Here is a 22776-nt window from a genome sequence, read left to right as displayed (position 1 = left end):
TGATATTCCATAATTGATTCAACCAGTACCCTGTTGATGGACATTTGCAATTAGAAATGCTGTGTATCCCAGATGTTCATTACAGCATTATTTATAATAATAAAGGGAGAAGGCAATGGCACCCCACTCCAGTACTCTTGCCTGGAGAATCCCATGGGCGGAGGAGCCTGGTAGGCTGCAGTCCATGGGGTCTCGAAGAGTCAGACTTGACTGAGCAATTTCACTTTCACTTTTCACTTTCATACATTGGAGAAGGAAATGGCAACCCACTCCAGTGTTCTTGCCTGGAGAATCCCAGGGTGAGAGGAGCCTGGTGGGCTGCCGTCTATGGGGTCTCACAGAGTCAGACACGACTGAAGCGACTTAGCAGCAGCATAATAATAAAAGACAGATCTATACAATGGCGTACTGTAGGAATTGCTAAGTGAAACTGTTGGGTGAAAGGTTATATACTTTTGAAATTTTGAGACCTTATCACCAGGCTGTCTTCACACTTCAGGTGTGTGTGAAGGTGCTGGCTCCCTCTCACCAGGAAGGTACAACATCCGGTGAGTTTATCTTGACCAGTGAGCTGGACATAAATGATACCACATTGTGATTTTCCTGTGCATTTCTCTTGTTGTGAATGAGGCTGAACCTCTTCTCTGGCACGTGTCTTTTCAAATCTGTATCTGTGTTGGTACTTTTTTGGAAGCTACCCTGTTACTCGAGCCATCTTGAGAAAAACCTAACAATTGGCTTGTGATGTGTGTGAGCTTGCCAAGGCTTGGGTTTGGGCAGCTGGTTAGTGTGGGGGCACACCAGGCCCCCCAGGGCCTGCAGGTTAACTCGCGCTTAATGTGTGACCCTCTATCCCACAGTGAGCGGGGGAGTAGCTGTCAGCTCCCAGGGTGACACCGAGGCCCCATGGCCCCCATGGTGGCCCTCCTTGCATTTCCCGCACAGACTAGAGACCACACTGCAGCAGGACTCGGCCTGGGCTCTGAAATCCAGCTGCATTGTCATTAGTCAAGGATGAAAAGAGATGCTCTAAGGGCCACTTCTTAACTGTGAGCCTCTTCGGTCACTCTTGTCCACCCTAGTGCCTCCGGGGTTTGCATTACTCTTCTAGCCGCAGAAGTGGGCACAGCTTTGTGCCTGGACAGTCGGATCACGCGGGAAGCAAGGCCTGGCAGAGGGAGGACATGAATCCACCCAGGGTGGCCGCGGCTGGCAGCAGCAAGACTCAAGGCCCAAAGCAGAGGGCAGGGCTGGCCTCGGACAGCTTTCTCTCCACCTCTCCCCACCTTCCAGGAAGCAGCACTGCAGGGAAGTCAGGTATCGGGCAGGTGCCCAGCACTTAGCACTCAGGTGACACTTGAGAAAGAAAGGTACATGGGGAGGCTCTGGAGCTGGGGGATGCCCCAGCCCTGACACCGGGGTCTCAGACTCTGCCATGCCTCAGAACCACCTGGGGAACTTCTTGAAGGACAGGTTATGCATGGCTCTGGGGAGGCGCCTGGGAATCTGAATTTTCACAAACGTGGTCATGGAGTCAGGCTGAGATATGTGGGATTTCCCCCTCTTTTTTTTTTCTCATGCATCGAACCTGGACTGGTGATCTATTTTGCATATGATAATATGCATGTTTTAATGCTGTTCTCTTAAATCATCCCACCCTCACCTTCTCCCACAAAGTCCAAAAGTCTATTATTTATATCTGTGTCTCTTTTGGTGTCTTGTATATAGGGTCATTGTTACCATCTTTCTAAATTCCATATATATGCATTAATATACTATATTGGTGTTTTTCTTTCTGACTTACTTCACTCTGTATCAGTTCAGTTCAGTTCAGTCGCTCAGTCGTGTCTGACTCTTTGCGATCGCAGCATGCCAGGCCTCCGTGTCCATCACCAACTCCCAGAGTTCACTCAAACTCATGTCCATCGAGTCAGTGATGCCATCCAGCCATCTCATCCTCTGTTGTCCCTTTCTCCAGCCCCCAGTCCCTCCTAGCATCAGGGTCTTTTCCAATGAGTCAACTCTTCACATCACTCTGTATAATAGGCTCCAGTTTCATCCACCTCATTAGAATGGATTCAAATGCATTCTTTTTAATAGCTGAGTAATACTCCATTGTGTATATGTGCCACAGCTTTCTCATCCATTCGTCTGCCGATGGACATCTAGATTACTTCCATGTCCTGGCTGTTGTAAACAGTGCTGTGATGAGCATTGGGATACGCCTGTCCCCCCTCCTTTTCTTGCCCAGCTAACTCTTATCGGTTCTTTGACTCTGACAGCCCCTTCCAGAAGCCTGCTGTCTCTGGCTGCCTGCCTCCCCCCTTGCCTGCCAAGGTGAAGGCCCCCAGTCACTGTGGACATCCCTGCAGAGCTGTCACTGGCTGTGCCCAGTGTGTGTGTCCCTCTGTGTCACCAGCACTGAGCCCATACTCTACCTGGAGGGGGCTCTGGGCATGTGTCTGTGGAACGAGTGAGCTGGGGGAGGGCAGATGGCGTCACTGACCCCAGCTCCCCAGCAGGGTGGCTTCCTAAGCTGGCCACCCCCCGGGGGCAGGGATCAGGTCTTGGTCCTCTTAGGATCCCCAGGGCCCACAGCTCCTAGTAGGTGCGCAGCAAACGCATGCAGTCTCCTGTGTGCTGACTGGGGCCAGGCCTTGCAGGAAGCCACGTGGTAGAGGAGATGGGCCATCAGGCGTCCAGTCCGGCTGGAGCCAGGAAAGGAGGATGAACAGCGGGCACAGCTAATGGCACTCTTGGGAAGAGAGGCCCCACGGCCGCGAGAAGTTGTGAGCCGTGGGCAGTACAGGAGTAAGACCCATCACCCGATGCCAGGCCTGGTTCCCATCTGAGAGCTGCTTTAGAGGTTCTCCCTTAACAAACTGTCTCAAGCACCTACTTGAAAGGGATTCCCTGGTGGCTCAGTCGGTAAAGAGACTGCTTGCAAGGCAGCAGACCCAGGTTCGCTCCCCGGGTAGGGAAGATCCCCTGGAAGAGGGCCTGGCAACCCACTCCAGTATTCTTGCCTGGGGAATTAGACAGAGGAGTCTGGCGGACTACAGTCCATAGGGTCGCACAGAGTCAGACACGACTGAAGCGACTTACCATGCATGCACCCACATGCATGCACCCACTTGAAAGCACCATGTAAAGCTAGAAAGACAATTAGCCGGAAGGAGGGTGGGAAGGAGGGAGCTTCTACACAAGTGACATCACGTCAACCTGCAAGGAGCCGGGGCCGTGGCCCGGCAGCACCACCGGCCTGTGGGCTCTCAGGAAAGCCTGGGCATGTGTGTGCGGAAGGGCGTCCCTGGCAGGGCAGTCCAGGCACAGGGCCCTGAGATCCAAAGGATGAGGCGTGAACGTTGGTTTTGCCACTCACAAGCTCTGTGGCACCCTCATCCGCACAGGGGGAGCCGTCGGGGGATCTCCAGGGCTGTAGTGAGGACCGAGGGAGGTGACACGTTGGAGGTCCCCAGCAGGACACCAGGCGCAGGGTAGGAGCTGGACAGGCAGCAGCTGTTACTATCCTTTGCTCGCTGGTGTTTTATCTCTGACAACACTGCATAAACAAGGTGAGAGAACAGGACATTTATGGCCACTGTTTATCAGTGAAGTGTCACATCCGTTGATGTGTCTCAGGACGGTGATGACTAAGAGAGAAACACGGCCAAGAGTTTCCTGGGTTTGGACAGAAAGTGATGCCCAAACTGGCAAAGGGGCATCGAGGAGTGGTCAGCAGTTCTTGCAACTCAGTCTTTTTCTCCCCAGTGCGTTTTTTTTTTTTTTTTTTTAATCTATTCGGCTGCTTCGGGTCTTAGTTGCAGCACTTGGGTCTCCTTTGTGGCATGCAGGCTTCTCTAGCTGTGGCGCGGGCTTCTCTCTAGCTGTGGCATGAGGGCTGTAGAGCACACGGGCTCAGTAGTTGCCACGAGGGCTTCGTTTCCCTGCGGCATGTGGGATCTTAGTTCCCCAACCAGAGATGGAACCCGTGTCCCCGGCATTGGAAGGCGGAGTCTTAACCACTGGGCCACCAGGGAGGTCCTCAGGAAGTGTGCGAGGCAGCAGGGGAGTCCATGGAGTTCACAGAGGAGGAGTGTTGGGGGCCTGGACCAGTTCATGGACGAGTGAATGAATGAGTGGATGAGTGAATGAATGAATGAGTGGACAAACGAACGAGTGGATGATGATTGATCGAATGAGTGAATGGATGGATGGTGGATGAGAAGATGAATGGAAGACTGAATGAGTGAATGAATGACTGAATAGTGGATGAATGAGTGAATGGATGAGTGGCTAGATGAATGAATAAATGAGTGGACAAATGAATGAGTTGATGGATGAATGAATGAGTGGATGGATAAATGAGTGAATGAATGGATGAATGAATGAAGGAATGAGTGGATGAAGGAATGAGTGGATGAAGGAATGAGTGGATGAATGAATGAGTGAAACAGTGAGTGGACGAATGAGAGAGGAATGGAAGATTGAATGGTGAATGAATGAATGAGTGGATGAGTGAATGAATGGATGAGTGGATGGATGAGTAAATAAATGAGCAAGGCCTGGATCCCTGTCAACTCCACACGCCCATTCAAAGGCTTGAATGACTGAGGATGAAAATAATATTGATGAGGAAAAGACAACCATATTGATGTGGCAAATAATCTGACATATAAAATAAAGACAAACACCCTGGAAAACTAAAATCCACAGATGACTAATCGCCCTATAAACAGAGAAAGAGGGAGTGAGCTTGCGGTGAATGGGCACAGCCGGTATCAATTAGCGGTGATTCAGCCCAACGCCCGCGGCGTGTCAGCGGCTGAAAGACCCGCCTGCCTCTGCCCAGCGGCCTCCAGCCCCGTGTCCTCCAGGGGATCAGGACGAGGATGCTGTCGGCAATCTGGGACCTTTCCCACCTGCGACCCCAGGTGTGCCTCAGGGGCGTCGCTCGGGGAGACACACCTTATCTGAGGCGCTCACCCTGAAACTAGTGTCCTTTTCCTCTCTCAGTATCTGCAGCACTCATCTGTCTTGGTTTAGGGTATTTTTTATTTTCGGTTATATTTGCTTAGAATTAGCAAGCTCTAATGGCTTGACGTTTTCTTAAGAAACTTAAATTTAGCAGCAGGAAAAGTGATTTGTTTCAGCCCCTGTAAGAGGCACTTCTGGGAACTTCCTGCCCAGTGCAGCCTTGCCAGGCAGGGCTTGGTGGACGCTGGCAGAGCAGAGGGTGGGGCCTTCCGTGCCAGGGCCTCAGCTCAGACGCGGGCGAGGCCAGCGGGACGTGCTGAGTGTGGTTTCGAATCTTTCAGCAGACCGAGCACGCTTGACTTGGGGAGAGAGAGGCTGCAGGCTCGTTTCAGCGCCTCGTCACATTGTCTTATGTGCGGCACAGACACTGGGGTGGGGGAGGCAGAGTTCTCCTCTGCTGGTGGCCCTCGGCCTGTCACTGCTGGGCCACCCTGCAGTGATGTGTGTGTGTGTGGACTTTCTCACTGGTGCTGGGCAGGTTTAGGCTGTTGCTCAGCAATGCTGGGCTAAGTCGCTTCAGTCATGTCCAACTCTGCAACCCTGTGGATCGTAGCCCACCAGGCTCCTCTGTCCATGGGATTCTCCAGGCACTGGCGTGGGTTGCCATGCCCTCCTCCAGGGGATCTTCCCAACCCAGGGATCGAACCCTCGTTTCTTACGTCCCCTGCGCTGGCAGGTGGGTTCTTTACCACTAGTGCCGTGGCCAGATCCCGTTTATGCTGTTAGGCATGCCCAACTTGAAGATACGTCGCTTATTTTAAAGCACTTTGCCAGGTCGACTCTTTGTCTGAGCTTTGCATGGAGGCGGCAGAGTAGCTGCCCAGCAGGCTGCCTGCAGACCCCACTGGATCCCCGGCCTTGTCTGCGTCTGAGTCGGCAGGGGTGGGTAGTCGGGGGCAGAGTCCAGAACTTGGAAAACCCCTGGGTTGAGTCTTGCACCCTCCAGCGGTAACTTCGGGGGCATTACTTAACTCTGCATCTGTTTCCTTTAGTAAAATGGGACCTTCCATGTGCCCCTCCTGGGGGCGGGGGGCGGGGGCGGGCAGAGAGCATGAAGTGGGAAAGCGCCTTGTGTGTCTGGAGAATACGCTGGTCCTCCCTCCCTCTCCCTGCCTGCCTCCCTTCCTTCCAGCGTCCCTCCCGTCCCTGGGAGCACTAGTGTTCATTGCCAGAGTCTTGAACCCCGGATCAGAGTTCCAGCCAGTGGAGAGGATGGAGGCCTGAGACATGGGGGGCGGTCGGGACACTGGGAGGGGACCAGGGCCCCCGGCGTTCATCGCTGTCCTGGCTCCAGCCCTCCTCTGTCTGTCTGTTTATTTCCCTGGGGCTGCTGTAACAAATGACCACAAACTGGGTGGTAATTAACTCTCCCCCAGTTGCAGAGGCCAGAAGCCTGAAATTGACCGTGGGCAGGTTCCGCCTCTTCCGCTCCTGGTGGCCCCGGGTGTCCCTGGACTTGAGGCAGCGCCACTCCCGTCTCTGCCTGGGTCCTCACCTGGCCTTGTTCCCTGTGTGTCTCTCTCTGCGTCTCTCCTACAAGGACACCTGTCATTGGATTTAGACCTCAATCCAGGATGGTCTCCTCACCTTGACATCCATAACTTAATGGGCAAAGACCCTTTTGCCAAACAGGTTCCCATTTGCAGATGCTAGAGGGTGGGATGTAGACCCAGGTATGGAGGAGTTGTTTAGTTGCTCAGTCATGTCTGAGTCTGCAAACCCATGCCAGGCTCCTCTGTCTATGGAATTTCCCAAGCAAGAATACTGAAGTGGGTTGCCGTTTCCTTCTCCAGGGGATCTTCCTGATCCAGGGATCAAATCCACGTTTCCTGCATTGGCAGGTGGATTCTTTACCACCGAGCCACCGGGAAAACCCTGCAGCTTTGGAAAGGCGGTCACAATTCACCCCACTAGACCGTCCCTGCCGGGTGGCCACAGTGGGACCTGAACCCATGCTAGGTTGATAAACAGCAGAGGGAGATGGGGGTGGGGAGGAAGGTGAGGGTGGCCCCAGGGTGGCCTCAGGAAGGGTCATGAGTTTGCTTGTGAGTGAAGGAGGAGGGTGAGCTGGCATTGCCACCCTGCTTCACAGACGATACATGAGGGAACAGAGGTCCAGTGAGTTTGTTGTTTCATAGGCTCAATAATCACATAATAAGCACGATAGAGAAGAAGCTGCCTCCAAAAAGCTTATTAGATTATGGATTTCTTTCTCTTTTTTCTCTCTTCTTCAAAATGAAGATTGCTTTATTGATTACATTATAAAATCAGACCATGAAAGAAACAATCTATGCTCATTCTTCAGTTCTCAGACAGTTGAAAGGGTAAAAAGAAAAAAGTAGGGCTTCCTTGGTGGTTCAGTGGTAAAGAATTTGCCTGCCAATGCAGAAGACACGAGTTCGATCCCTAGCCCAGGAAGATCGTGCGCCACAACTATTGAGCCTGTGCTCAATAGAGCCCGGGAGCCACAACTACTGAAGCCCGCCTGCCTCGAGCCTGTGCTCTGCATCAAGAGAAGCCACAGCGGTGAGAAGGCTGGCCACCACAGCTAGAGAGTAGCCCCCACCCGACGCCACTAGAGAAAAGCCCATGTAGCAGCGAAGACCCAGCACAGCCAAAAATAAAAAAATAAAGAAACTTTTTAAAAAAAGAAAAAGAGTGAGATTCACCCTCTAATTCCACCCCCTGTTGACACCTGTGGTTGACATCATGACCTGGTTCCTTCTAAGCGTTTTTCTGGGTGTGTAGAAGTGGGGCTCCCTCTATGGATGAGTCTCCCACCCATTCTTCACCAGGAAGCAGTCCTGAGTCACCACCCTTGGCAGCTGTCAGAGCTCTGAAGAATGGATGACCTCTCGTGTTTGACCTTGGACACGAGGGCGTCTCCAGCTTCACTGTTGTGAGCAGGCGAGAGGTCTCCGAAAGGGTGCTGGCCGCCTTTGCATCTGGAGAATTTCCTGGTGGTCCAGTGGTTAGGACTTGGAGCTTTCACTGCTGAGGGTGAGGACTCGATCCCTGCTTGGGGAACTAAGATCCTGCAAGTTGTGCATTGTGGCCAAAAATAAAATAAAACCTTTACATCTGTCTGAGGGGCCTCCCTCATAGCTCAGCTGGTAAAGAATCCACCTGCAATGCAGGAGACTTTGGTTCAATTCCTGGGTTGGAAAGATCCTCTGAAGAAGGGATAGGCTACCCATTCCAGTATTCTTGGGCTTCCCTGGTGGCTCAGCTGATAAAGAATCTGCCTGCAATGTGGGAGACCTGGGTTCAATCCCTGGGTTGGGAAGATCCCCTGGAGAAGGGAAAGGCTACCCACTCCAGTATTCTGGCCTGGAGAATTCCATGGATTGTATGGCCCATGGGGTCGCAAAGAGTCGGACACGATGGAGCAACTTGCACTTTCATCTGTCTGAGAGTGGGGAAAGGTGAGCCCTGGGTGTCGACCGCTGGCCCTCCTCTCGTCTTCTTTGCCCGGTGTCCCAGGCCATGTTCGAGCTCATCACTTCTGAGGCCTCCTACTATAAAAGCCTGAACCTTCTGGTGTCCCACTTCATGGAGAACGAGCGGCTGAAGAAGATCCTGCACCCGTCTGAGGCCCACATCCTCTTCTCCAACGTGCTGGATGTCATGGCCGTCAGTGAGCGGTGAGCCAGTGCCCCGATCCTCGTGGGGCGCCTTCTAGTCCCTCCTTCTCACCCGGGGTGAGGCTGGGGCTGGTGGTGCATGCCTGCTACACTGGCTTCTCTGCTTTTGAATGTTTGGAGTTTTCTGTAATAAGCTATAACTAAACTGTTATTGTTGTTCAGTCGCTAAGTCCTGTCTGACTCTTTGCAACCCCATGGACTGCAGCACACCAGGCTTCTCTGTCTTTCACTATCTCCTGGAGCTTGCTCAAACTCATGTCCATTGAGTCGGTGATGCCATCCAACCATCTCATCCTCTGTCGTCCCCTTCTCCTGCCCTCAGCTTTCCCAGCATCAGGGTCTTTTCCAGTGAGGTAGCTCTTCCCATCAGGTGGCCAAAGCATTGGAGCTTCAGCTTCAGTATCAGCCCTTCCAATGAATATTCAGGACTGATCTTTAGGATGGACTGGTTGGATTTCCTTGCAGTCCAAGGGACTCTCAAGAGTCTTCTCCAACACCACAGTTCGAAAGCGTCCGTTCTTCGGCGCTTAGCCTTCTTTATGGTCCAACTCTCACATGAAAAGATGAAAAGGCAAAAGATAAACCTAAATACATAAACCCAGAGACCTGCCACCCTCCCAGCAATAAGGCCAGTTGCGTCCCTCCAGACAGAACTGCTGCCTGCGGGTCCCTCCCATCGGTGCAGGTGCTCGTGTGTCCTGCGCCTGCACTGCACACAGTGGTGTCCAGGTGACATGCTCTTTATCCTGAGGCCACAGGCCCTGGCTTGGTGCACGCAGGGCCCAAGATCCCTTGAGGGCAAGTCGGAGCGCAGTCCTGGAGTTACACTTTCTCCTCTACAGTTACATGGAAGTCGTGATTGGACCTGTGCTTAGATTTTAGCTCGAGAAGGATGGGATGTGCTTAAGTGGAGGAGGGTTAGACATCTATTGACTGATCATTGCAAAGAAGAGCTCCAGCCATTCTGTTAGGATAAGAGATCCATTTACCATTTGCACCTTATTCTGTGGAGGTTTGCAGCTAAAACTCAGCTTTTATCAGCAGACCCGACCGCCCCTGTTCCGATGAGAAATAGCACTTGGGCAGCAGCAGCCCCCTGCTCCCCATGTGGCTCTCCGTGGACCTTCCGGAGTGGGTCCCCCTGCACATGGACACCCCACCTTCCTATTTGCAGGCCCCAGATCCTGTGGCAGTCCCCCCACCAGATGGGCTCAGGGAGGCGAGACCTGACTGAGGCCAGTGCCGTCTTGGAGACCCCTTGGCCTCTGCCACCGCACCCCCATGCTGCAGGAGGGGTGTCTATCTGTTTACGTATTTGTTTCTATGTTATTATGGAATATCCCAAACATGCAGAAGTAGAAACAGCAGAACAAGCCCGCATTGCAGCATGTCGATTCACCCATGGCCCCATCCGCCCCCCAACCCCGCCACCCACGGGAGCATTCCAAACTTAATTCCCATCGTCATCTCACTTCATAAACACATCAGTACGCACATACGGAGGAGGTCTCTTTAGCAAATGTTCCTAATGTTATCATCTACCAGAAAACCTGAACAAGTAATTCCTTGATGTGATAGAACACGCCCCCTCACTGGGACCCTGTCCTGTCGTGTGGGTTTGGCGAGGACGTGTCCTCAGTCTCCCCCCGGCTTCCCTAACCCAGCCGCCTCCCGCCAGGTTTCTGTTGGAGCTGGAGCGCCGGATGGAGGAAAACATCGTCATCTCGGACGTGTGTGACATCGTGTACCGCTACGCCGCTGACCACTTCTCCGTCTACATCACCTACGTCAGCAACCAGACCTACCAGGAGCGGACCTATAAGCAGCTGCTGTGAGTGTGGCCAGGGGCGGGATCATCGCAGAGGCACGGCACGGGCAGCCCCCTCCTCCGACGCTGGCCCTGAGCTGTGGTCCCTGGACCTCTGCTTTCCCGGGACGGCATCCAAGGCTGGCATGTGCTGGGGCTTTTGGTGCCACCAGGGAAATGGTGACCCCGGGACAGTTGGCCATAGCACCCACTGGACCTGTGTCCAGATGGCCACGCAGGGCTCTGCGAGGTTTAGAAAAGGGAGCTTGAGGCCATGAGGACCAGTCGAGGCCCAGGACAGCAGGAGAGTGGTTTGAATCAGAGACAAAGGCAAGGATTGGGGAGGGAGTCTTTTTGGTGATTCTCCAGCATCTGGATTGTGTGTGTGCTCTGTCATGTCCGACTCTTTGTGACTCTATGGACTGTAGCCCGCCAGGCTCCTCTGTCCATGGGATTCTCCAGGCCAGTATACTGGAGTGGGTTGCCATGCCCTCCTCCAGGGGATCTTCCCAACCCAGGGATCAAACCAGCGTCTCCTGCATTGGCAGGTGGATTCTGTACCACTGCACCACCTTGAAGCCCTCTCCAGCCAAAGCCCTTGAATTTTACTAATCTGCCCACTTTGTAAACTTCCTTGGGGTTTCCGTTGAGAGAAGTTTTTCATCAACTTGCTGCTTTTGAGTTCTTCACATTTTCTGTGCCATGTTTCGACCACAGTTTAAACGATGATACGTTCTTAGCACACTCAACGGGCCCCAAAGGACTCTCCAGGTGGTGACTCTGGACTTTATGCTTTGCTGGGTCTTTTCATCAGTGCAGTTCACTGGGGGTGTTTTAAAGGTTGAGCCCTCGGGGATTTAGGTGTTTGACATTTGGGGTTTGCAGTGGGGATGTGAGGGAATCCGGATGCCAGTTTTGAGGATAAGCATTGAGAAGACAGTCACACAGGAAGCGAGGACTCTGGATATTGCAGTGCCCCGGGATCCACTGGTGTGGCCCGTGAGAGCAGACTCTCTGGGCTGAGTGCCATGTCCCTGATGTCAGGCAGTCCTGGGCCAGCATCTGCCCTCCAGCCGTGGTTTCCACTGCCCAACCCATCTGCAGAAGAGACATCCCCGCCGGGCAGGAGCAGCCCAGGTTCTCCCTGCAGCCGTCTCCAGCCTGCCGCCTGCTCCTGTCACTACGTGGGTTCACCTTGCCACCATTTCCTGCTGGGAAAATCGTTGAATTATGCATCTGATTCATAGTCTTGGCCATACAAGGAGTTCTTGCCTTCCCACACAACAACATATTTTGCTAAGTTTTCATGGGCTGGGCATGTGAAGTCACTATTGTTATTTGACTTGTACATGAACAGTTTGTTTTGCAGAGAAAAAAAAGAGAGAAAGAATAGATGCATGGACGCATCCTCTGCCCGTGGGCTGTCTGGTTCCTACGAGGCTGTGCATGGGGAGGAAGCCTCTCCAACTCATGCCTCCTACAAGCCGGAGAGGGCTTGCCAGGTGGTGCTAGTGGTAAAGAACCTGCCTGCCAACGCAGGAGACATAAGAGATGCGGGTTCCATCCCTGGGTTGGGAAGATCCCCTGGAGGAGGGCATGGCAACCCACTCCAGTATCCTTGCCTGGAGAATCCCCAAACAGAGGAGCCTGGCGGGCTACAGTCCATGGGTACGCATAGAGTTGGACACAGCTGAGGCAGCTCAGCACACACGCATGCACCGACGCTCTCGTCTGTGTGCCCAGCCAGGAGAAGGCAGCCTTCCGGGAGCTGATCGCGCAGCTGGAGTTGGACCCCAAGTGCAGGGGGCTGCCCCTCTCCTCCTTCCTCATCCTGCCTTTCCAGAGGATCACGCGCCTCAAGCTGTTGGTCCAGGTACCCAACTCTCTCCCTCTACCCACCCCCGACTTCAGCTGCCGCCTGTTTCCTTTGGTCAGTCCAGGTCTCTGCGGGCTTTCTGAGAAGTCCATGTGCTCCACAAATCCTAATTAAGCTCCTCCTGTGTGCCAAGCAGTGGGAGACTCAGCCCCTGCTGCCGGAGAGCCAGATCCTGGTGGGGAGAGAGAGACACACACACAGCCAGGAAGTGGCCATGGCTGAGGACTGTGAATCAGGGTGACATGATAGGGGTGACAGCCTGGCCCACTCCCAGGGTGGGGATCGGGAAGGGCTCTCAGATGAGTGACATTTAAGCGAAGACTTGCCTGACAGGGAGGAGCCATTCATCTGACGGGGAACTGCTTTCAGGCAGAGGTCCTGGGGCAGAAAGGTCCACAGACGGGTCGGCCGGCCGTGAGCTGGGGAACGTGATGGGAGTGAGTGTGGCGATGTGGGCAGAGGCTGGTCAGGGGCCTGCGGGGCCAGCTGAGGCATTGGATTCTATCCCCTGTGATGGGGGTCACTCCTTTTAGTGGACGTTGGTTAAGAGCTCAAAGCAGCTGCCGCGTGGAGAGTGCCAGGCAGGAGGGCAAGAGCGGAAGTGGGAGCAAAAGTTCACGAGCGATTCGAGAAAGGCGGGCTGGCGGCATCGAGGTGAGGCATCCTGGAGGGACATCAGTGAACTGAGCCCTGCACTTGCTACCGTGGAGAAGGAAGGAAGGGGAATCTTTGGTTTGAGCAGCTGGACTGATGATGCTGTTTCCCGAGGTGGGGAGGTCAGCATTCGGTTTTGGACCATTGGGAGGACTTTGAGCCGTTGAACATCCAAGTTTAGAGTCAAAGGGATAAGTCAGGGTGGGTGCTCTTGGCACCCAGGTGGCATAAACCAGGTTTCATCCCAATGAGACAAGGTGGACCTGAGCCACACTGTCCACTAGGAGATGGATTTGCGGTTAGGGATGGTTAAAGGAGCGGTTTGCTGAGCGCCACCCCCAACTTGGTAAGGGAGGGTTAAGGCGGTGCCAGAGCTGACTGCGTGTCGCTGGCTTGGTTGCCGGGCAGAGACGGGCAGGTGACTACACAGAGTGGGCTGGGGGCCTGCAGCTGAGGGATGTCCCGAGGTGGGTCTGGTCTGGAGCTCAGGAGAGAGTGAAGAGCATACCTATCACCCTGGTGTCCACCTGGTGGGGGTGATCCTACACTGTGTGGGTAGCTGGAGATGTTTGTTCTGAAGCCACCATGTGGGACAGCCTGGATGGGGGCGAGAGGGGGTGGACTGTGCTGAGATGTGCCCAACCCTCCTATGGGGTGAGAGCAGGTCCAAACTATGTGCATGAGGAGACCCGGGAGGCAGGAATCGTGTAAAATATGAAGAGCAATGCAAAAATTGCCATTTATAGGCGAAATTCAAAACAACCCAACTACTGGAAAAAAGACTTTTTTTTTCAATACAACCAGAGTGAACAAAACTTCCGGGTCATTGCTACTTAGCTTCAGATGACAGGCCCACTCTTGCTGCTGCAAACGTTGAGCTCGATTCGGGACGGGCAACCCTGAGTGACCCTCCCCAGGCTGCTGGTCCTGCCTTCCCGCCTCCCTGCTTCCACGTGGTCAGTCCCTTTGCTTCGGTCTCTGCTGTAAGGAGATTGGGGCTCTGGCATGGCCCTCGTAGTTAGTCCTGGGGGAGACCTCGACTCACCTTAGAGCCAGGCAAGGCTTGTGTGCAATGCTTGGCCCCCGGGTCGGTGGAAGGTTCTCTCGCCCCATGTCTGCGCTCTTCGTTGGGGGTGTCACAGCCATGTGAGGCTGCTGGGACCAGTGGGGAGGGCACCATGCGGGGTGGGGGGGAGCGGAGGAACGGCCATCCACGATGAAACCAAGTGCGGACTCTCCCTGTGCCCAGAACATCCTGAAGAGGGTGGAGGAAAGGTCTGAGCGCGAAGGCACCGCCTTGGACGCCCACAAGGAACTGGAGCTGGTGAGTCGTGCTTCTTCCTTGCGCGTTTCCCAGTAAACTGTCTTCTCCTCTAGACCCACCTCCCTGTCCTGCTCCCTCCTGTCTTGGTATTGTCTTTGGAAGATGCAAATTCACTTTCATATTTGCTCTGGCAATTCAGAAAAGTCACCGGGTCCAAAAAATGTCAGGTGGGGCCTGCACAGGCAGAGGGCTTCCTTCTCCCCACAGGCTGCCGCCGTGCGGGGTGGACCAGGTCCCCAGCAGGCGCCCTGTACCCACAGACATGGTTGTGGGCCTCTCCCGCCAACCCACACCACTGCTTCCATCACGGCCCTCGGAGGCCTCGCCTTCATCCTTGCCCATTTCCAGTGTCAAAAAAGCTCCGGCTTTTCCCTCCCCGCCCACGTTCTGAGGACAGTTCTGGCTCTTCTTAGGCCCTGGGCAGCTCTGTCCCGGGCTTCCTACTGCAGTCCCCTCCATCCCACCTTTCCCATTCCCACCTCTCTCCCAGCCCTCAGCCCTAGAGCTGCAGGAGATGTGCCTGCCCTGCCAAGTTGGGCCTTTGCTGCCCCAGAGTGGAGAGAAACCATCTCCGCTCTTGATCCTCGACCAGAAGAGCTTCCTCCTGGAAGCTGTCAGCAGAGCACATGCTGGGCGGGACGGGTCGGCGGATGTTCAAGGATTTGTCTTAAAACGTTTGTCTTACAGCGCCGCCACGTGTGTTTGCTCCTGGTGTCCACTGGCGCTGCGAGCCCACTCTTGGCATCTGTGTGGGAGGCCACTCTGTCGTGCTGGTGACCCTGTAACAGCGCCTGGTGTTAAGAATTCTTTCCCACTCAGCGTACCAGCGGCAGCAGCTCAGTAAAAGGACTAGCCTCCATAGCTGTCGGGTGGTGGTTCTGAGCCATTTCTGAAAGGTTGTTGCTGAGCCATGAAAGACGCCGGGATTCTTGGCCTCCGGAGGAGATGAATTCAATCCGGGGCCAGTGATGAGGCTTGATCATCAGAGCTTTTCGTGTGATAAAGTTTTATTAAAGTATAAAAGAGATAGACAAAGCTTCTGACATAGACATCAGAAGGGAGCAGAAAGCGTGCCCCCTTGCTAGTTTTTAGCAAACTGCTTTATGTCGGTTCAGTTCAGTTCAGTTACTCAGTCGTGTTCTACTCTTTGTGACCCCATGGACTGCAGCACACCGGGCTTCCCTGTCCATCACCAACTTCCGGATTTTATTCAAACTCATGTCCATCGAGTCGGTGATGCCATCCAGCCATCTCATCCTCTGTTGTCCCCTTCTCGTCCCGCCTTCAATCTTTCCCAGCATCAGGGTTCTTTCAAATGAGTCACCTCTTCACATCAGGTGGCCAAAGTATTAGAGTTTCAGCTTCAGCATCAGTCCTTCCAATGAATATTCAGGACTTTGTCTGTTAGAAAGCTATTAATCAGATAAGAGAGACACCTCAAAGCTGAGGCAGTTTCACCAGGCCTCTGTCCCACGATATGCATTTTTGAGATAGGATGGAATGGGGTGTGTCATTCCTCGGCCATAAAACAATTGATATGAATGCTGGTTTATTGAGCCATTATCAGCCCAAGGTTTGAGAAAAGAAAAAAAGTTCATCTTAGGTGGAACCATTTTGAATAAAGGCAAATTCCAAAGCAAATACATAGTTTCATTAACATAGCTTAAGAAACGGAGAAGGCAATGGCACCCCACTCCAGTACTCTTGCCTGGAAAACCCCATGGATGGAGGAGCCTGGTAGGCTGCAGTCCATGGGGTCGCTAAGAGTTGGGCACGACTGAGTGACTTCACTTTCACTTTTCACTTTCATGCTTTGGAAAAGAAAATGGCAACCCACTCCAGTGTTCTTGCCTGGAGAATCCCAGGGATGGGGGAGCCTGGTGGGCTGCTGTCTATGGGGTCACACAGAGTTGGACACGACTGAAGCGACTTAGCAGTAGCAGTAAGAAAACCACATTGGTTAGCTCAAAGCTTGAGAGAAGTTCAGGTAGAACCAGGTGTCGTCATGGCAACACAGAACTTTAAGAGAAACCTCCTTTTAATTTTGTATAGGGGAGGAAAAAAATCTGACACATGTAGTTTTGTTTCTTCCTGCCGCTTAAGGGAGAGATAAAAAAATGTCTGACTCTTGCAGCCTGTTTCCTCCGTTTGGAGACCCCTGGGCTCCCTGCCTGTTACCCTCTCACTTTGAGCCACGAGGACTTTGTAACTGAATGCAGTCATTTCTCCCCAGGTCTCTCCTTCTGTCGTTCACTCCAGGCCAGGTGGCCGCGAAATCCCTCTGGCAACTATACCCTTTGAATACTGGGGGAAATGGCACTTCCCTGCCAGCCTAGTTGAGGAAAGGCCGGCGCCTTGAGCGGGCTGGTCAGGGAGGGCCAGTTGCCTGCCAGCCTGGCTGCCTCTGCCCAGGCCCTCTGCCACACCTGGTCACACGCAGCTGGTCAGACGGGAGCTCCATCGCAGCTCCCACGGGGCCCCAAGCGGTCTCGGGGCACCCACAAGTGTTCTCTGTTTTCAAGTTGTTTTTTGCCTTCCTCTCCCTTTTTATTTCCTTGTAATGAAAGGTATACTCTTGCTTCTTATTATCATTTTTTATAAAGGTGGGGTTTTTTCCCCTAATTTATAAAAACGGTGAATACGGATTCACACACTGTTCATAAGCAGAAAGGCGGCAAGGATCCGCAGTTCTCCCACACCCACTGCCAGCACGCTGGAGCCCACCCTTCCAGATGGAGGCCTGCACACACGGTTGTATTCCCTGCAAAAGGGGCTTGTGGCTTACAAGCTGGCCTTGCCCTCCATTTCGGCGCTCGTGGGTGTCCCTGGTGGCTCAGCGGTAAAGAATCCGCCAGCCAGTGAGAGAGACCCTGGTTTGATCTCTGGGTCGGGAAGATCCCCTGGAGAAGGGAATGGCTACCCATTCCAACATTCTTGCCTGGAGAATCCCATGGACAGAGGAGCCTGGTGGGCTACAGTCCTTGCAGTTGCAAAGAGTCGGACACGACTTAAGTGACTAACACATTCTCTTGAGCTTTTTTTCATGACTTCAGAATACAGGGTTATGTGGCTTTACAAGCACTAATCAATCCCAGTTGCCTCATCGGCAGACATTTAGGTTGAGGACAGCTTTCCTCGTTCCAACCACTGCAGGGGATACCCCATACACGCACCTCTGGGCGCTGTCTTCCTTTCTGCATGCTGAGCGCCAGGCCCTGTTCTCAACACCTGTGATCCGGAGCGGATATCGAGTCCTTGGAACAAGGTCGCAGAAAATCTGCTTTCATTTGGCCTCTTGGTACCCGGGTGGCCTCCCAGGAAGCTTGGGGGGACCTGTGCTCCCCTTGCAGCACGTGACAGAGCCCGAATCCCAGGCCTTAGGCATTTCCAGGCTGACAGATGAGACAGGACATCCTGCTGAAAACCGTTCTCTTAGGTGATGCAAGGGGTCAGCATTGCTTTCTGTGTTCTCTGGAGTCCGCGTCCCGCCAAGGACAAGGCCCCAGCTTTCTCCACTGGAACTGAGACCCCACTGAGACTGGCCAGTCAGTGTCTCAGCTGTGGACAGAGTGCCCGAAGGACGTGGCCAGAGACCGCTGGCTGCGTGTGGCCTGATGTGTCTGCCTTCCTGTTCCAGGTGGTGAAAGCATGCAACGAGGGCGTCAGGAAGATGAGCCGCACGGAGCAGATGATCAGCATCCAGAAGAAGATGGAGTTCAAGATCAAGGTCAACCACGCGTCCCCGGCCCCGCCCGCCGGCCTGGGGCGCAGGCCACTGGCCAGGCCCGCTGAATGGCCATGCTTGGGTCTCAGCATGGTGCCACCCCCACTGAGGCCCTCCCTGACCCCCTAGCGGAGGGCCCTCCCCTGCCCCCATCACCAGGCCATCGCACTGGCCTAGACTGTTTTCTTGTGGGGCAGTGCAGGGACCCAGAAGCGGCCTGCTCTCAGTTACCGGCTGCGTGACCTTGAACAGTCAGCTTGAAAGAAGAACAGGACATGAACCAGTCCAGGGGTTCTTAATCCTGGGCGATTTGAAAATCAGGTGGAAGTTACCCACCTTCTTCCCCAATTTTGTGTAAAGCTTCAGGCACCAGTGACCCTAAGGGCTCCCAGGGTTTCTGGTGACGTGGGCAGAAGGGCATGGTGCCCACCGAGGGTCTGTGGGGTCACGCTGGTTCTTTGGGTGCCGAGCCTCAGTTGAAGATGCAGACCTTGGGGTGGTGGGGAGGCCTCACGTAGCTCCACTTGCTGGCTGAGGGCTGAGTGCTGAGTGCCGAGTAATCGCCCCAGAGCCGTGGAGTGGGGGAATGCAGGCCCGGCCTCCTAGCCCTGGGGTCCCAGTTCTCCCCTCTCCCCTTAGAACTTGAACCCTCCTTTGATTCTGCATCACTCAGGCTGAGCCTGGTGAGGCATGATAGCACACACAGGCACCCACATGTACACACACACCCCCGTGAGTACAGACGCATACAGGACACACAGACACACTTGGACACAAGCACGTATACATAGACGCACACGAGGACACACAAACAACAGACAAGTACACAGCTGCCCACTCAGGCGCACACACACACACACACACAAACACACCCTTCCCACGTGTGCCCAGCACCCACCCATCCCTCCCACCAGTGCCCGTGTCCTGGGCCCAGTGTGGTCCCCAACACCCGTTACCACAGTTACCGCTCCAGTCGGAGTACCAGGGGAGCTGGGGCAGGGTGCGGAGGGCACAGCCTCCCCTGACATGCCCCCCCCCCGCCCCCCAGTCGGTGCCCATCATCTCACACTCCCGCTGGCTGCTGAAGCAGGGCGAGCTGCAGCAGATGTCCGGCCCCAAGACCTCGCGGACCCTGCGGACCAAGAAACTCTTCCGGGAGATTTACCTCTTTCTCTTCAACGACCTGCTGGTGATTTGCCGGCAGATTCCAGGGTGAGCGGCAGGCGGGAGGGGCGGGGAGTCACCGGGGCCTGGGGGCAGTGCCCTGGGCCTTCGGGCAAGTTTATTTAAACCCCTGGGCTTCGCTGGTTTTTCCCTCCTGCCAACTGCGGGTGGTTCTCCTAAGTATTGCAGCTCAGTGCCTGCTGCCCGGGGTGTGCCCAGCAGCTCCTGTGTCAGGGGTGCAGACCCCTTGTCCACCGTCCACGCCAGGGGTGGGGGCGGGTGGGGGGCTGGGGGTGAGGTGGACAGGCGTCAGGTGGGGAGCTTCCGAAGGCGGTGAGGAGCAGCCGCAGTGGGGCTGGTCCCGCTGGCCAGGGCTGGGGTGGGAGGTCTCCTGGGAATCCAAGCGTCCTGGGGACCAACAAGCCCCTCCTGCCACCTGGGTCCCCAGAGACAAGTACCAGGTGTTTGACTCGGCCCCGCGAGGCCTGCTGCGCGCGGAGGAACTGGAGGACCAGGGCCAGACGCTGGCCAACGTCTTCATCCTACGGCTGCTCGAGAACTCAGACGATCGGGAGGCCACTTACATGCTGAAGGCGTCCTCTCAGTGAGTGCCCAGGGCGGCCGTCCCCTTTCCTGGGGCTCACTGTCCGCCCAGCTCCCGTGTTTCCTCCCCCAGGCCTTGTCCAGAGGATTTCCATCCTGTGTGTCGGGGTTGGGGGTGAGTGCGTTGCTGGCTGTGTGTGTGTGTGTGCGTGTGTGTGCGTGTGTGTGTGTGTGTGTGTGTGTGTGTGTGTGTGTGTGTGTGTTCCCTTGGGCCTCAGACTCTGATGAGCTGTTGTAGAGCCCTTGGGCCAGGCCAACCAGTGAATTGCCGCTGCTGGGCAGTCTCGGGCCCACCTACCACCCTTGAGCAGCCAGGCTGTCTCCCCTGCACCCCCAGGGCTCTGAGAACGATGGCCAGGTCCACGCGGGGCGATGCTCTGTGAGCCCTGGAGCTGGGACGCCTGGTGCCCAGCCCCCCACACCCCAGAACTCACAGGTGTCACCCAGCACATCAAGCCCAGTTCTGACTGCCTCGGGGGGACGGGGTGGCGTCAACCTCTCCGAGTCCACGATTGTGGCTTAGGGCAACTGGCCACCCAGGGCTCACCTCTAGGTGAACGTTGGGTGTCGTGGGCTCACACACCCTCACCCACTGACTTGAAAGATGCCCCCAGGGAGGTTCTGCAGGGCTCCGCCTGGCCTGCTCCCTGGTGCCAAGCTCGGGACCCCAGGGCCAGCCTGCCGGGTGCCTGGCATTGCAGTTCCCCTCGGGTGGGTGCTGACGCTCTGTGTTGGCAGCATCTGCTCTCTTCCTGACCCAGGAGCGAGATGAAGCGCTGGATGACCTCGCTGGCCCCCAACCGAAGAACTAAGTTCGTTTCCTTCACGTCCCGGCTGCTCGGTAAGCGGCCCACTGGGGAGGGGGTACCCGCCAGGTGGGGCAGATGATGGTCAGGGAGGACTCTGCAGGTCAGCCTCGGACAGGGGCCTCTGCACTCCACCTAAAGGGCCTTTGAGGCCTCTGGAAGGCTGCTTCAACTGCCCAGAGGTCCTTCGCACCCTGATGCAAGCTCGGTACCCCACGGAGGACACGGTGTGCCTGAGCTTTGCAAACGTTTCCACGGTTAATGAAGACATAAAAGTCAGCAGGTCTTAAGTGACCGGTGCTGCAAGGACACCGAAGGGATTTGGGCCCAGGAGGCAAACGCCAGTGTTCTCAGGGGCGCCTGATCGTCTGAAAACGTTCCAAAATAGGAAAGGGCTCAAGCGCCATCCTGACCATGTTCACCGAGTCCTGAACGGACGTCCCTAGGCCGCTCCCAGGACCCAGCCCAGGACCGAGGAGCCTCCTTCAAAGGCTAAATAAGAGCCCTCCCCGCCCCTCCCCCCACACTGGCAGCCTGTTCATCCCTGCACCAGCTATGACTTGTTCAGAACTCCCGGCTGTTTTGACTTTATTTTGGAGCCACGCCCACCCCTCCCTCCAATGAGCCCTTTTCCAGCAGCTGCTGGTCCACCCTGTCTCCTGGATGGGGTTGGGTGGGGGTGGAGGGGTGGGGGTGGGGGGGCGTGTCCCTGATAACTGCTGGGGGCCGGGTTCTGCGGGTGCCCAGCCAGGGCAGGTGCCACGTGATGAGGACGGGCCACCCCTTCCTCCCTTCAGACTGCCCCCAGGTCCAGTGTGTGCACCCGTATGTGGCCCAGCAGCCGGATGAGCTGACGCTGGAGCTGGCCGACATCCTCAACATCCTGGACAAGACAGAGGACGGTGAGGCCCGGGGCTGGCGCCTCTGCCCGCAGGGCTCCCTGCGCCCACCCCACGGGGCCCCGGGGTAGGGGGGTGCCTCTCCCCGTGTGCTCCCTGCGCCCACCCAGTGCCCTTTCTCCTCGTCCGGCCCTGGCATCAGCCTCCCCATTATGGTGGGAGGGATGAAGACCAGGAACGCCCCGACCCGGACCTGTATTTGCAGCAAGCTTCCAGATGAGCCTGTGAACACCAGGCCTATGGTCCCACGTGGGCCAGGAAGCCACCCCCTGGGGCTCCTGCCCACTCCTGCTGTTGACACCAGCGCCAGAAGTTGGCTACCCCCTCCTGGAAAACGGACCCCTTATTTCTACATCAGTTGTTCCTAATCTAAATCCCCAAAGTGCACACTGCATGTCTCCCCACCCCAGTTCCTCCCCTTTTTTTGAGGTCCTGGCTGGAAGGGCACAGGCTGGTGACCTCCGGGGAAGACCATGGCCACCACCACAAATCCTAGGGGCTCACCCAGCGCTGGGCGAGCTGTGGTTCCTGCCCTCTCCCCCCATCCCCAGAATATAAACAGCCTGCCACCCCTCCTAGTGGCCTGCAGAAGACATGCTCCAGCCCCACCGACCCCAGGCCTCAGCCCTGCCCAAGGACCTGTCGGCGGGGTCTGCAGTTTGGGCCACAGCACCCCGTCCCCCGCCCCCCCACCACCAGGACGCCGTGATGCAGGGGTGGGTGGAGCAGAGAGTCAGGGCACTTGGCTGGTTCGTGACCTGGCCACGGTCAGCTGACCACCCAGCTCTCAGGAGTCTGAGGCTCAGGGAAGGGCTGCCCAACAAGAGGGTGACGGTGGCGTCCTGGGCCAGCTGCCATCCCACCAGCCCCTCAATGCCTCTCGCTTTTGGGGGTGGCCCTTGGGGTCTCCTGGCCACAGGTGGGGCAGTCTGAGATTGTTGAGGGCTTGGGAATGGGTCCTGGAGTCAATACGCATGGGACCACGATGGCACAGGGTGCGGAGGGTTCCTCCACCTCCCTGTGCACAGGCACCGAGCTCCCCAGGAGGGCTGCACCCCTCCCCCCAGCTTCTGGGGGATACACCCGGTCTGAGCATTTCCATCAGTGAGTGTGAGGGCAGGGGGCCCCTGGGAAAGCTGGACGGACTCCCGAGTCTCCCTTCCGCTTGCTCCCCACGCACCGGAGGGAGGCCCAGCCCAGGCCACTTGGAGAGAGCTTGTGACCTGCTGTCTCCCCTC

The 22776-nt window shown here is 55.6% G+C and overlaps 1 protein-coding gene across 5 annotated transcripts in view; it reads left to right on the top strand.

Annotated features, from left to right (window-relative positions):
- Nucleotides 1–22776, top strand: part of NGEF (neuronal guanine nucleotide exchange factor) — a 128113-nt gene that overhangs the window by 104307 nt on the left and 1030 nt on the right. For all 5 annotated transcript variants that reach the window (XM_024989652.2, XM_059884817.1, XM_024989649.2 and 2 more), the window contains 9 exon segments: nucleotides 8521–8681; nucleotides 10360–10512; nucleotides 12232–12361; nucleotides 14268–14342; nucleotides 17980–18069; nucleotides 19115–19278; nucleotides 19679–19834; nucleotides 20595–20674; nucleotides 21437–21541. In XM_024989652.2, the coding sequence (XP_024845420.1) occupies nucleotides 8521–8681; nucleotides 10360–10512; nucleotides 12232–12361; nucleotides 14268–14342; nucleotides 17980–18069; nucleotides 19115–19278; nucleotides 19679–19834; nucleotides 20595–20674; nucleotides 21437–21541 (1114 nt within the window).

The sequence above is a fragment of the Bos taurus genome, chromosome 3 (genome assembly GCF_002263795.3).
Source record: "Bos taurus isolate L1 Dominette 01449 registration number 42190680 breed Hereford chromosome 3, ARS-UCD2.0, whole genome shotgun sequence".
Taxonomy (NCBI): Eukaryota; Metazoa; Chordata; class Mammalia; order Artiodactyla; family Bovidae; genus Bos; species Bos taurus.
This window is presented reverse-complemented; position numbering and strand designations above follow the sequence as displayed.